Source organism: Pleuronectes platessa, chromosome 11 (genome assembly GCF_947347685.1).
Source record: "Pleuronectes platessa chromosome 11, fPlePla1.1, whole genome shotgun sequence".
Lineage (NCBI taxonomy): Eukaryota > Metazoa > Chordata > Actinopteri > Pleuronectiformes > Pleuronectidae > Pleuronectes > Pleuronectes platessa.
The window spans coordinates 6,446,823-6,462,096 of NC_070636.1; the positions used below are offsets into that span (position 1 = coordinate 6,446,823).

Here is a 15,274-nt window from a genome sequence, read left to right on the forward strand (position 1 = left end):
GGGTAAAGTGGGACACAAGACTACTTTTTTTAAAACAATCATATTTTCACGGCCCTCTGTCCTGAAGACATTCTGATCATTTCCATTGCTAGAACACATCCTGAATTAATGGGAAATGTGTCAATTTTACTGATATATCCGTTTAGCTCGCCTAGAGGGGAGCAAATGTAAAAAATGTCCCACATTACCCCGCTCTCCCCTACGACCGGTAGCTGGGGAAGATTTAAATGAGGTGAAGAGATATGCGTGTGTCTGTGTAAATGTTAAGTCAGAGAATGAAAGGGTCAGAGAGATATGCAAAGAAAGACCGTGAAGATCATTACAAACTAACCTTACTTTCGACAAACTTATAACCAACATATCACAACACATATCAAACTTATAAACATCACACAGAATCAAATAAACAGTCTTGCTCAGCGTAGTATAATTATTAAGCCCAGGTTGTGTTACCAGTCCTTGGAAAGGGGAAAAGGAAGTTGTGGTTCCGTTCGCAGTTCTGTGAAGTCTCTGGGCTGGTCGTAAGGTTTTTGCCTCACGGCTCTGTTGAGCTGTGCAGCTCAGATGCTTGTTGAATCGTACCTGCAGGACATCGAGTCGCTGCTAGGAGTTTGGAAGAGCTTGAGATGCAACGAGGTTTACTTAGTGAGATGAGCTGGAAGCTGCACCTTTGACCTCCTCTCGTTGGATGGGAAGAGAAGATTTGAGTTGGAGAAATCAGGTTTCTCCTCTGGCCAATGCAGGAAGATAGGCCGGCAGCCTTCCTCCTTGGAAAGTTGATGGAAAGAGAGAGAGAAGGGGGATACCTGGCCTTATATTGGCCTGGTGACCTCACAGGTCATGGGGCCAGAGTGACCAATTGGAGCTGACCCTGTTGGCTTTTCACACCTCTGGGTAAAGTTGCCTGGAACAAACGGACATGCAGCCTCCTGAGAGATGGAGTTCGGGAGGTTTTCTCAAGAACAAAGACCATGCTTGATTTCAGGCTTTGACTACCATGTAGGCCGAAGAGTAGGCCTGTGGTTCCACAAATATCATGTCCCAACAAGTTCTAACAGAAAACTACAATAAACACATAATATACACGTTGTATTATAAAACACATTAAGCTCATACAACCAGCACGTCCTGCAAGTTTAAAACCAGAAAAATCTCAAACAATTGTACTTATTTATCAATTTCATTTGATGACTAAATGTTGCTAGATATTTATTTATCGACTTTATTTGTCATTAAGATTCTGTTACACTTCATCAATTAGTGATATAATGATAATAATAATCACACATTCAATAGTGTATTACCATGAAGCACTCACACATCAGAACATGGATGGAACAGAATATCTAATTAATTCTTATCCTAAATGTGTAATATCCCTTACATTGCTCACGTTTCATATACACTTTCACTTCTGTCACTTATTGACAATAATATGAATTATGAGGAAAGTCCTACAAACTACTAATGTGATACTTTTGTGATTTTCATCATTTTGTTCAATGTTCATCTCAGAAGTCAGAAACATGGTTTTCATGCAGATCCACACAAGAGAAATTACTGTCTAAGTAGAAGTAAAACACAGATTTACATTAACATATTTTGCTGCAGAAAAAATCAAACAGAAGCAGATGTTGGTGATGACATTTTTTATTTTAATAAAGTAAAAACAGAAATGTGAAAACAAATGACAAGAGAACATGAAATATTTATTTTTGTTTCAACGTAGCACAGTACAGCATTGGACTGTCATAATGAGTTGAAGAAAAGACATGAAGACATGCAGAGCTGCAGTAGAACACATGTAAATCAAACAGACCCACAGTAGAGCACAATGACTCCATCCGGTCGTCTCTCTACTCCGAGCAGAGGTCAGGGTCCAGGGTTTGAGTGATAGGACTCTGTCCTTCCAGACTGGCCTCACAGCTCACTGAGCCCGCCTTCCTCCACTGGTCTGCAGGGAGGCTCAAGGTGCTGCTCCAGCTGTACTGGCCGCCCCCCCCCAGGACCCCCGGGCTGTGAGACACCCCTGAGGACCTGATGCTGCCCCCCACCTTCCAGCCCAGGCTCCAGGCTGAGGGGAAGCCCCCACTGGCCATACACACCAGAGTGACAGTGCCCTGCTGCAGCTCTTCACTGGAGGGGGGGAGGAGGGTCAGGGTGGGCCGCACCACACCCACTGGAGGAGAGAGAGGAGAGAAAAGACAAAGGGATGAGGATGAAGGAAAATGACGTACAGGTGATTTCTTGTCTGTTATAAAATGAAACAGAAGAACTTCTACTGTTGAACATCATTCACTCAGTGTCAGACCATCAGCCGCAGGGTTCAAGTGTCAATGTGGCTGAGAAGGTTCACTGATAATGATTATTGATGATTATTGAGGACGTCTTCACGTCTGTTTCTCAACGTGTGACAGTGAAGAACTCGTCCCTGAGATGATTTTCTTCTGTTTAAACTCACAGAGCTGAAACACTGGTGTGAAAACGGTTCAAACCTTTGTCGTCTGTTTCTTTCACTTCCTTTTCACCACATGAAGCGTGAACACAAAGCTGAGCTGCATCTACTGATAAAATCCTGTTTGTGTTCAACATCAGATTTTTGTGCCAAAATATGTTTGATCAATTCAAACTAAACATTTTTATACAGTTTATGATTTAGTTTGAAGCCTGAGCAAATTGTATTTTAAAACGTTTTAAACATGTAAATAAAAATCATCATTGTACATGAAAATAGATGAACAATTTGTTTTTTTGTACGTTTCTATGAATGTATCTACATAAATCGATTACAAGCAATAAATATTGATCTGAAATTCTTTTTCTCAGGATATGAGATTAACTTAGATTGATAAAAATTCAACAAAATATCAGCCAGTCAATCTCTGAACTTGATCAAATTCTTGTTCATATTTCATAAAAGTTATAAATGCACAAAGTAAAAATCTCTGGTACTTACAGTTACTGACGAGTTTGGTTCCTCCACCGAAAGTCCACCACAGTGATACAGACTCATTAGGTGCTCGTACAAAAACCTGCTGCACCCTGAACAACAGTCTGTCCACTGAAGAGTCACTTGTTTCTGGTTAAACTACACAATTTACACTGAATATTTATATTGAGCTAATGTGGCTTGAAATTTCATCGAGATTCAATAAATAAAAATAAAATATTTGTTAACATTTTTGATACTTCTTAGCATTTAGACACAAAAAGTTCATCTAACTTTGTCATGAATTAATATTAAAAAAATATTTTGACATCATTTGAAAGCTGTAAAACAAACAGGATGCTTCTAAAGAATTAAAACAAAATGTTTTGAAAATTATATTGCACGTCTACTCACTCTGTAATTCAATGGGAATGAAATACACATATTTGCATCAATGAAAGTGACACAATTTGAATCCAGATGCTGACGACCCTCAATTCTTCTTCTTCATATTTAGTGTAAATCCAAACAGCAACGCTCCTGAGTTTGTGTCCCACGTCACCTTCAGTCCGCTCAGAGCAGAGGAATCATTTCCATAGAGAGGAGGCTTTGCATCGTCAGCTGATCCTCCACTGAACTGAGAAGCTTTATAGTCCTGTGACTCCAACTCTGCAGGACTCAGACCCGTCAGTCCACCACAACCACCATGACTCTCATCACCCTCCTCATCTGGACGCTGGCCTGCTGCAGCTTCACAGGTTCAGTCACTCAGCAACATTTCAGACGTGATGCGCTGCCTGTTCTCTCTCTTCACCTCCGCTGATTAATGTATGATTTGTGTTTGTGTGCAGGATGCAGAGGCCAGGTGACTGTGACTCAGCCTCCAGTCGTGACATTTACTCCAGGATCCACTGTCACACTGACCTGTACAACCAACCTCAAAGTTGACACTTGTAGTTCTGTTGATTGTATGTACTGGTACCAGCAGAAACCTGGACAGGCTCCACAGCTACTAATATACAGGGTGAGCAATAGACATTCAGGGATACCTGCTCGGTTTAGTGGAAGTGGAAGCAGCTCTGACTTCTCTTTGACCATCAGTGGAGTTCAGAGTGAAGATGCAGCAGTTTACTACTGTCTGAGCGGCCATCTAGTAAATGGAGCGGCTGTGTTGACACAGTGATTTACAGTCGTACAAAAACCTCCCTCAGTCAGACGCAGAGACATGAGCTGTTACAGCAGGAAGAGAGTGGGACACAGACCAGTGAACACAGAGACTGACAGTAACCTCACCAAGCACAACAGACACAATCACACACTTTCAGACCTAAGATGAAGCTCTTCAAAATTTTATTTTACTCACTACATCACTTTATTCCTACAAATCAATGAACAGTTTGTAATATTTAAATATCATTTCACCTCAAGCTTTGCTTATTCTCTTATTTTCCACAGTCAACTCTGTAAAATTTTACCAAGTTTGTACAAAATAGATTTTCTCAAGTAAAGTATTTGCAGTAAATAAATTCATGGTGTATTTTTAGTATAATCAAGAATCCTATATAGAGCAAGGTGAATTCCATAGGCTGTAGACATATTTATATAGATTATTTGTGGAATCTATCTTTGCATTAATGTTTTTTAAAGACATATAGACTGCACATATATTTTTATTGATTGTCTATAGATTTTACAAATTTAATATAGACTGTCATCCTATTTTTAAAGTCTCTTCATGAATATATTATGAAAAGATGATTATATTATTAAACTGGTTAATAAATATATTATTGAGACAGTCAATAGACTCTAATTAAATCTATACAAACCTTATATATCATCTACACAAACGACTGCACCTCAGGAGACCCATCTGTTAAAATCCTAAAATTTGCAGACGACACATCAGTCATCGGCCTCATCCAGGATAAAGATGAGTCTGCATATAGGCGGGAGGTCGAACAGCTGGTCCTGTGGTGCGGTCGCAAACAACCTAGAGCTTAACACACTTAAAGCCGTGGAGATGACAGTGGACTTCAGGAGGAGCCCCCCAGCACTGCACCCCCTCACCATACTCAACAGTACTGTGTTGGCTGTGGAATCGTTCAAGTTTCTGGGATCCACAATCTCCAGGAACCTGAAGTGGGAACCCAACATCAACACAATTCTCAAGAAGGCCCAGCAGAGGTTGTACTTCCTGCGCCAGCTTAGGAAGCACAACCTGCCTCAGGAGCTGCTGATCCTGCTCTACACTGCAGTCATCGTGTCTGTTCTCTGCACATCCATAACTGTCTGGTTTGGATCGGCCACAGAATTGGATAAAAATAGACTCCAACGGACAGTCAGGTCTGCAGGAAAGATCATGGGTGCCAACCTGCCCACCATCCAGGACCTGTAAACATCCAGAGTCAGGAAACGGGCAGGAAAGATCACTGCAGACCCCTCAAACCCTGGTCACAACCTTTTCAAACTCCTCCCCTCTGGTAGAAGCTACAGATCTCTGTTCACCAAAACCACCAGACACAAAAACAGTTTCTTCCCTCTCGCCGTCTCACTTCTGAACAGCCAACCCACTGTGGCACTGTGCAATAACTCTGGATCCTTATAATAACCACTGCACCGTTACTCCCGAAATTATATTATATTATATATAATATATATTATAATTATATTTAAATATGTTTACTTATTTCACCCTCACTGGATAATTGTAATATGCACACCTGCACTTCTTTTCTTAGACCGTCGCTCTGTTCGGACTGTTTGTATTGTTTTGTTTTGCTTTGTTTTGTTTTGTTTTGTTATGTTTGTTTCGTGATGTGTATTCTGTGAAACCACCTGAGAGCCACTTTACCGAGTCAAATTCCCTGTTTGTGCAAACTTACTTGGCCAATAAACCTGATTCTGATGCTGATATAGCAATTGACAGGATATATCTTTATTTAAACTACATATAACTATATATAGAAACTCAGTAAACTGTATTTATATACATATAGACCTTATATATCATTATACAGTAATCAGAATGTCTATACCTTCATATAGACAGTCTATCTAACTAAGGTCTCTTTAGGCCTCATGATACATTTTGCAGCTCTTTTTATTCACATGGATTTATCTTTATTAGCAGATGCAGTTTGCTCAGTTTGAATGGAATTGACATGTTCAGCTTTATTTTTTTCACAAAGTATTCCAATGAGCCTGATACTCGTAAACTTCATTGTCACATTTAGTCTAATTGATACTCAGAGTATTTTCTCAGAGGGTGAGAATACTTAAATAAAACAGAGGCCTGGGGTCACTGAGGTCAGATGACTCGTACTTACTTACTTCTGTCCCTAATATCAGAGCTGCATGAAATGACTGATGTACATGGTGATGAAAAGCTTGAACAAGAACAGAAACCTGACAGACATCTCTGTGTTAGCCTCCACCCAGACTGCTATGAACCTGGGTGTGACACTCGACAGTCAACTCTCCCTCACGGCCAACATTACTGCAACAACACGTTCCTGTAGATTCATGCTGCACAACATCAGGAGAACACGTCCCCTTCTCACTCAGAAGGTGGCGCAGGTTCTGGTTCAGGCTCTGGTCATCTCACCTCTAGACTATTGTAACTCCCTCCTGGCAGGTCTACCTGCTAGTGCCATCCAACCTGCAGCTCATCCAGAATGCAGCAGCTCCACTGGTCTTTAACCTAAATCCACTCACACTACTCCCCTGCTCAGCTCCCTTCACTGATTACCAGTGGCTGCCTGTGTCCGTTTCAAAACATTAGCACTTGTGTACCGTGCTGCAAATGGATAGGGTCCAGTCACCATACAGGACATGGTCAAACGTTACACCCCATCCCGTTCTCTCCGCTCTGCATCTGCCAATCGGCTTGTTGCTCCCTCACTGCTAAACACTCAACAACATCACGACTGTTTGCTTTCCTGGCTCCTAAATGGTGGAATGAGCTCCCCATTGACATCAGGACAGAAAGTCTACACATCCTCCGCCGCAAACTAAAAACACATCTCTTCTGACTATACCTTGAATGAAAGTTTGAACAAACACATTAGTAGAACTTAAATGGCACTTATTATAGAACTTTGTAGTTTTACTTTCTTGAAGAAATTCTACTTTCTTGATTCTTGTTGTTCTTGGTTTGTACCCTCATGGTTGAATGCACTTATAGTAAGTCACTTTGGATAAAAGGGTCAGCTAAATGAAATATAATGTAAAACAAAATCAGCCTCACACCATGATGGAGTTATTGATGATGGTGAACTGCCAGCAGAGGGCAGTGTGCATCTACTCATAGACATGAAGGGATATTCTTGAGGGAGAGAGTTACTCCCAGAGCAGCTTCCTGGCTTCAGTGTTCAGTCACAGTTGGATTTAGTTGAGGAAACGAAATCACGTGGTTAGATTTTGATACATTTCCTGGTTTGGGATGAAATAGTCCATTAACAACAATCACATTCAAATGTTTTCTGGTAAAAAGCCTTGAAGACAAACTTCTCCCATGTGTGCAGACCAGAACTTTTCGAAGTCAGACACAGAAGTGAAAGTTCCTTCATGTGATGTCCACATGTTCTCACTCAGCGTCACCTCTTCCTCTCAGTTTCATAAAGACAGGTGCACTCAAATGTATTTTGCATGAATCTTATGCATCGCTGCTCCTCAGAGTTAAAGTCACACAGAGTCTGAACGTAAGATGAGCCTGAGGTGGTGGTGGGGGGGGGGGGGGGGGGCGTTGATCATAAACTTTATTAATTCATTATCATTAACATGGATGCACAGGTCTGCACTTTTATAATTTTGATGATAAAATATTTGTTAACATTTTGGTTACTTCTGAACATTAAGAGACAACAAGTTATAAAACTTTGTCATGAATTTAAATTTCGAAGTTTATGTCAAAGAAGTTTGACGTAATTTGAAGGCTGTTAAATAAACAGGATGCTTCAAAAGAGTTTTTAAAATAGTTTTTTGTACATCTACTCAATCTATAATTCAAGGGGAATGAAATACACATATTTGCATCAATGAAAGTGACACAATTTGAATCCAGATGCTGACGACCCTCAAATCTGCTTCTTCATATTTGGTGTAAATCCAAACAGCAACGCTCCTGAGTTTGTGTCCCACGTCACCTTCAGTCCGCTCAGAGCAGAGGAATCATTTCCATAGAGAGGAGGCTTTGCATCGTCAGCTGATCCTCCACTGAACTGAGAAGCTTTATAGTCCTGTGACTCCAACTCTGCAGGACTCAGACCCGTCAGTCGACCACAACCACCATGACTCTCATCACCCTCCTCATCTGGACGCTGGCCTGCTGCAGCTTCACAGGTTCAGTCACTCAGCAACATTTCAGACGTGATGCGCTGCCTGTTCTCTCTCTTCACCTCCGCTGATTAATGTATGATATGTGTTTGTGTGCAGGATGCAGCGGCCAGATGACTGTGACTCAGCCTCCAGTCGTGACATTTACTCCAGGATCCACTGTCACTCTGACCTGTAAAACCAACCCCAGTGTTTATATTCATAATTCTAAAGATTGTCTGTCCTGGTACCAACAGAAACCTGGACAGGCTCCCAAGCTTCTTATATACTTCGCATCAACTCTTAATTCAGGAACTCCCTCTCGATTCAGTGGCAGTGGCTCTGGTTCTAGCTTCACCTTAACCATCAGAGGTGTTCAGGCTGAAGATGTTGGAGATTATTACTGTTTAGGTTTACACAGCAGTGGAGTGTCAACACAGTGATTTAGAGCCGTACAAAAACCTCCCTCAGTTTGACTGAAGTGAAACTGGTCTGCTGCAGCTGCACAGAGAATAACTGGTCCAGTGAACACAACACAAGTCTGCAAGCAGAGCGACAATGAAGCTAAACACAACTGAAGCAAACTCACGGTTTTAAATGTTCAGAAATCTCCAAACAAAGCCCCATGAAACCAACTTTGTCAAGTTCATATTTTTTACTTAATTTAATAGACTTTATACATCACTATCCTGTATGTGGATGCACCGGTCTGCACTTTATAATTTTGATGACAAGATATATATTTGAATATTGGAGTGATGTGGTTCATGTGTTTCTTTGTAGGGGGTTGTTTGGGTCAATGTAGGCTCCCCAGGTCCCTTTTGCCTGAGGCCCCTAAAGTCCCTTGAAACGCCCCTTGAGTCCCACAAATGAGTTTTCATGGTGATTCTCTGGTGGAGCAGTGAACGCTGCGTTGACCGGCCGAGTTGCACGAGTTGTAAACGGAGCTGTACCGTTAAAAACCTGCCTCAACTAGTTGTTCTACAGAATGAGTTCTAACAGAAAACTACAATAAACACAGAGAATATATACGATGTATTATAAAACACATTGAGCTCATACAACCAGCACATCCTGCAAGTTTAAAACCAGAATAATCTGAAACAATTGTGGTTATTTATCAATTTCTTTTGATGACTAAATGTTGCCAGATACTTATTTATTAACTCTGATTGTCATTTATATTCAGTTACACTTCATCCAATAGTGATATGATGATTATTATAAGCACACTTTCAAAAGTTCATTACCATTAAGCACTCACACATCAGAAGATGGATGGAACAGAATATCTAATTATCTCTGAAGCTGAATGTGTAAGTTCCCTTTAATTTCTGAGGTTTCATCATAAACTTTTACTTCTGTTACTTATTGACAGTATTTTGAATTATGAGGAAAGTCCTACAAACTACTAAAGTGATACTTTTGTGATTTTCATCATTTAGTTCAATGTTCAACTCAGAAGTCAGAAACATGGTTTTCATGCAGATCCACACAAGAGAAATTACTGTCTAAGTAGAAGTTAAACACAGATTTACATTAATATCTTTTACCGCTAAAATAAAACAGAAGCAGATGTTGGCGATGATGTATTTTATTTAAGGAGAAATATGAAAAACAAATGACATGAGAATATGAAATATTTATTCTTATTTCAAAAGTAGCACAATACAGCATTGGACAGTCATAATGAGTGGAAGCAAAGACATGAAGACATGCAGAGCTGCAGTAGAACACATGTAAATCAAACGGACCCACAGTAGAGCACAATGACTCCATCCGGTCGTCTCTCTACTCCGAGCAGAGGTCAGGGTCCAGGGTTTGAGTGACAGGGCTCTGTCCGTCCAGACTGGCCTCACAGCTCACTGAGCCCGCCTTCCTCCACCGCTCTGCAGGGAGGCTCAAGGTGCTGCTCCAGCTGTACTGGCCGCCCCCCCCCAGGACCCCCGGGCTGTGAGACACCCCTGAGGAGCTGCTGCTGCCCCCCACCTTCCAGCCCAGGCTCCAGGATGAGGGGAAACCCCCGCTGGCCATACACACCAGAGTGGCAGTGCCCTGCTGCAGCTCTTCACTGGAGGGGGGGAGGAGGGTCAAGGTGGGCCGCACCACACCCACTGGAGGAGAGAGAGGGGAGAAAAGACAAAGGGATGAGGATGAAGGAAAATGACGTACAGGTGATTTCTTGTATGTTATCAAATGAAACAGAAGAACTTCTACTGTTGAACATCATTCACTCAGTGTCAGACCATCAGCCGCAGGGTTCAAGTGTCAATGTGGCTGAGAAGGTTCACTGATAATGATTATTGATGATTATTGAGGACGTCTTCACGTCTGTTTCTCAACGTGTGACAGTGAAGAACTCGTCCCTGAGATGATTTTCTTCTGTTTAAACTCACAGAGCTGAAACACTGGTGTGAAAACAGTTCAAACCTTTGTCGTCTGTTTCTTTCACTTCCTTTTCACCACATGAAGCGTGAACACAAAGCTGAGCTGCATCTACTGATAAAATCCTGTTTGTGTCCAACATCTGATTTTTGTGCCAAAATATGTTTGATCAATTCAAACTAAACATTTTTAAATTGTATATGATTTAGTTTGAAGCTTCAGAAAATTATATTTTAAAACGTTCTAAACATGTGAATAAAAATCATCATTGTACATGAAAATAGATGAAACATTTCTATTAGCATGTTTCTATAAATGTATTTATCAACATAAATTAATTACAACCAATACATATTGAACTACATTTCTTTCTCTCAGAATATGAGATTACCTCAGATTGATACAAATTCAACAAAATTATCAGCCAGTCAATCTCTGAACTTGATCAAATTCTTGTTCATTATTTGATAAAAGTTATAAATGCACAAAGTAAAAATCTCTGGTACTTACAGTTAATGTTGAGTTTGGTTCCTCCACCGAAAGTCAACCACAGTGATACAGACTCATTAGGTGCTCGTACAAAAACCTCCTGCACCGTGAACAACAGTCTGTCCACTGAAGAGTCACTTGTTTCTGGTTAAACTACACAATTTACACTAAATATTTATATTGAGGTAATTTGGTTGGAAATTCCATCAAGATTTAAAAATTTAAAATAAATATTTGTGAACATTTTTGTTACTTATTAACATTACGAAACAAAATGTTGATTTAACTTTGTCATGAATTAATATTTAGAAAAAAATAGTTTGACATTTTTTGAAAGCTGTAAAACAAACAGGATGCTTCAAAGAATTAAAACCAAATGTTTTGAAAATTCTATTGTACATCTACTCACTCTGTAATTCAAGGGGAATGAAATACACATATTTGCATCAATGAAAGTGACACAATTTGAATCCAGATGATGACGACCCTCAGTTTGTGTCCCACGTCACCTTCAGTCCGCTCAGAGCAGAGGAATCATTTCCATAGAGAGGAGGCTTTGCATCGTCAGCTGATCCTCCACTGAACTGAGAAGCTTTATAGTCCTGTGACTCCAACTCTGCAGGACTCAGACCCGTCAGTCGACCACAACCACCATGACTCTCATCACCCTCCTCATCTGGATGCTGGCCTGCTGCAGCTTCACAGGTTCAGTCACTCAGCAACATTTCAGACGTGATGCGCTGCCTGTTCTCTCTCTTCACCTCCGCTGATTAATGTATGATTTGTGTTTGTGTGCAGGATGCAGCGGCCAGATGACTGTGACTCAGCCTCCAGTCGTGACATTTACTCCAGGATCCACTGTCACGCTGACCTGTAAAACCAACCCCGCTGTTTATGGCAATAATTATTTGTCCTGGTACCAGCAGAAACCTGGAGAGGCTCCCAAGCTTCTTATATACTATGCAACAGCTCTTAATTCAGGAACTCCCTCTCGATTCAGTGGCAGTGGCTCTGGTTCTAGCTTCACCTTAACCATCAGTGGAGTTCAGAGTGAAGATGCAGCAGTTTACTACTGTCAGAGCTTCCATATAATCAGCAGAGCACCTGTGTTGACACAGTGATTTACAGTCGTACAAAAACCTCCCTCAGTCAGACGCAGAGACATGAGCTGTTACAGCAGGAAGAGAGTGGGACACAGACCAGTGAACACAGAGACTGACAGTAACCTCACCAAGCACAACAGACACAATCAGACACTTTCAGACTCAAGATGAAGCTCTTCAAAAGTTTATTTTACTCACTACATTACTTTATTCCTAAAAATTTATGATCAGCTTGTAATATTTAAATATCATTTCACCTCAAGCTTTGCTTATTCTCTTATTTTCCACAGGATTCTCAGTAGAATATTTCTAAGTTTGTACAAAATAGATTTTCTCAAGTGCAGTATTTGCAGTAAATAAATTCATGATGTATTTTGTAGTATACACAAGAATCCTACATAGAGCAAGGTGCATTCCATAGGCTGTAGACATCTTTATATATAGTGTTAGTGGACTCTATCTTTGTATTAACAGTTTTTAAAGACATATAGATTGCATATATACAGTCCCTGACCAAAGTCTTCTCACTTATATATTTTGTAGAAACAACAGCTTATAACCTGACTTTTAATTAATCCATCTGTTTTAGAAATGGCTCATATGAAAACTAAAACCTTTCCAAATTATGTTTAATATACTAAAATAGATTTGCTTCACTGAAAAAAGATTGATCATTTAATGAACACAGAAAGGTCAGATTTTGGGGAGACAAAAGTTTTGTCGCCTACAGAGAGTAATGTGAAAATTGAACAAATAATTTACTTCAAATACAAAAATATGTTGCATAACATCAGTGAATTAAGTAGTGGTGCTGTGAGATCCATATTTAATATCTTGTATGACTTCCATGAGCTTGAAGGACTGCATCCATGCGGTCATCATGTCATCAGGAATAGCAAAGAAAGCAGTCTTACATGCCTCCCAGACTTCATCAAGATTCTTAAGTTTCGTCTTCCATGCTTCCTCTTTCATTCTACCCCAGACATGCTCAATGATGTTCATGTCTGGTGACTGGGCTGGCCATTCCTGGTGCACCTTGATCTTCTTCGCCTTGAGGAACTTTGATGTAGAGATGGAAGTATTCGATGGAGCACCATCCTGCTGCAAAATTTGACCCCTTTATTGTTTGGGAATGTAAGAGGAAGCTAATACTTCTTGATATTTTAGGCTATTGATATTGCCTTCCACCCTGCATATTTCTCGCACATCCCCATACTGGATGTAACCCCAGACCATGATTTTTCCGCCACCAAACCTAACTGTTTTCTGGTTGAATCTCGGATCCATGCGGGCTCCAGTAGGTCTCCTGCAATATTTGCGGCGGCTGTGATGTGATTCAACCGAAGATTCATCTGAGAAATCCACCTTCTGCCACTTTTCCAGCGTCCGTCCTTTTAGCAGGCTGTGAGCCTTGACAAATGCCACACGTTTTTTTAATTGCCTTCTGTTTAGTGCTGGTTCTGTGAACTGATTCGACCACGGAGGCCATTTCGAGACAGAATTCTACAAACTGTCCTGGTTGACACAGGGACTTGAGATGACCAGGCCTGGTGGAGCTCTGCTGCAGTGGAAAAGGGGCTGGCCTTGGATTTTCGAGCCAACAAACGGTCCTCCCGAGCAGTTGTCTTGTGGGGTCTGCCGGACCTGGGCTTGTCAAAAACATCTCCAGTCTCTTCAAATCTTTTTCTTATTTTTTGTACTTGACGCTGAGACACATTGAAGGTGTCAGCCACCTCAGCAATGGATCTGGTCTTCAGCCTCTTGATAATCAACGCTTTGGTCTCAGGGTGAATCTTGGGCATGTTGTCAGAGGTCAAGTTGCAGTTGATGTGAAGGTCTGGTGTGCTGGGGTTCTTTTTATACACACCCACTAATTGATTGATCAATTATTGATCACGGGTGAGACTGTAATCTACGATTGGGTGCATCATATAACAAGGCGACAAGACTTTTGTCTTTGCAAAAGCTGACAGTGGGCTTTACCAAGCTGTGAACGTTAGAATGCTTTTCAGCAGTTTCGTTTGGCACCAGAACATTATTTCAAAAGCTGTTGGGATTGAAATTAGGCATTTCTTGTAAAAAAAAATTATTACAAATATATTTGAGGGGCACTTAAGGTCAACTTGTACCCAGGCGACAAGACTTTTGTCAGGGACTGTACTTGTATTGATTGTCTATAGATTCTACATATTTTGCATAGACTGTCATCCTCTTTAAATAGACTGTTTCAAAATAAACTATGACTATATTATTATTATATATATATTCTAAAATAAATAAATTATTAAGACAGTCAATAGTCTGTATTTAAATCTAAATGTACCTTATAAATCCTCATATAGTAATCAGTCTGTCTATACCTTCATATAGACAGTCTATCTAACTAAGGTCTCTTTAGGCCTCATGATGCATTTTGCAGCTCTTTTTATTCAAATGGTTTTATCTTTATTAGCAGATGCAGTTTGCTCAGTTTGAATGGAATTGAAACATTACACTAAATTTTTTTAACAAAGTATTTGAATGAGCCTGATTCTCGAAAAACTTCACTCTCACATTTAATCTGATTGATACTCAGAGTTTTTTCTCAGACGGTGAGAATACTTAAGTAAACAGAGGCCTGGGGTCACTGACGTCAGATGACTCGTACTTATTTACTTCTTTCCCTGATATCAGAGCTGCATGAAATGACTGATGTACATGGTGATGAAAAGGTTGAACAAGGACAGAAAACAAAATCAGCCTCACACCATGATGGAGTTATTGATGATGGTCAACAGCCAGCAGAGGGCAGTGTGCATGTACTTAGAGACATGAAGGGATATTCCTGACGGCTTCAATGTTCAGTCACAGTTGGAATTAGTTGAGGAACAAAATCACTTGGTCAGATTTTGATACATTTCTTGGTTTGGGATGAAATAGTCCATTAACAACAATCACATTCAAAGGTTTTCTTGTAAAAAGCCTTGAAGACAAACTTCTCCCATGTGTGCAGACCAGAACTTTTCAAAGTCAGACACAGAAGTGAAAGTTCCTTCATGTGATGTCCACATGT

At 40.4% G+C, this 15,274-nt stretch overlaps 4 gene segments (V, D, J or C); 3 read left to right on the forward strand and 1 right to left on the reverse strand.

The window, feature by feature from the left end:
* Positions 1-1,634: 1,634 nt before the first annotated feature.
* On the reverse strand, positions 1,635-11,382 carry LOC128451034 (immunoglobulin lambda constant 1-like). The segment is given in 3 exon segments: positions 1,635-2,179; positions 11,141-11,263; positions 11,373-11,382. Coding segments are annotated over 3 exon segments (456 nt in total).
* LOC128451249 (Ig kappa chain V-VI region NQ2-6.1-like) lies at positions 3,314-4,455 on the forward strand. The segment is given in 2 exon segments: positions 3,314-3,687; positions 3,781-4,455. Coding segments are annotated over 2 exon segments (384 nt in total).
* On the forward strand, positions 8,032-8,703 carry LOC128451257 (Ig kappa chain V region K16-167-like). The segment is given in 2 exon segments: positions 8,032-8,272; positions 8,366-8,703. Coding segments are annotated over 2 exon segments (375 nt in total).
* Positions 11,383-11,614: 232 nt separating the features above from the next.
* LOC128451262 (Ig kappa chain V region 2717-like) lies at positions 11,615-12,362 on the forward strand. The segment is given in 2 exon segments: positions 11,615-11,824; positions 11,918-12,362. Coding segments are annotated over 2 exon segments (375 nt in total).
* The last annotated feature ends 2,912 nt before the right edge of the window (positions 12,363-15,274 follow it).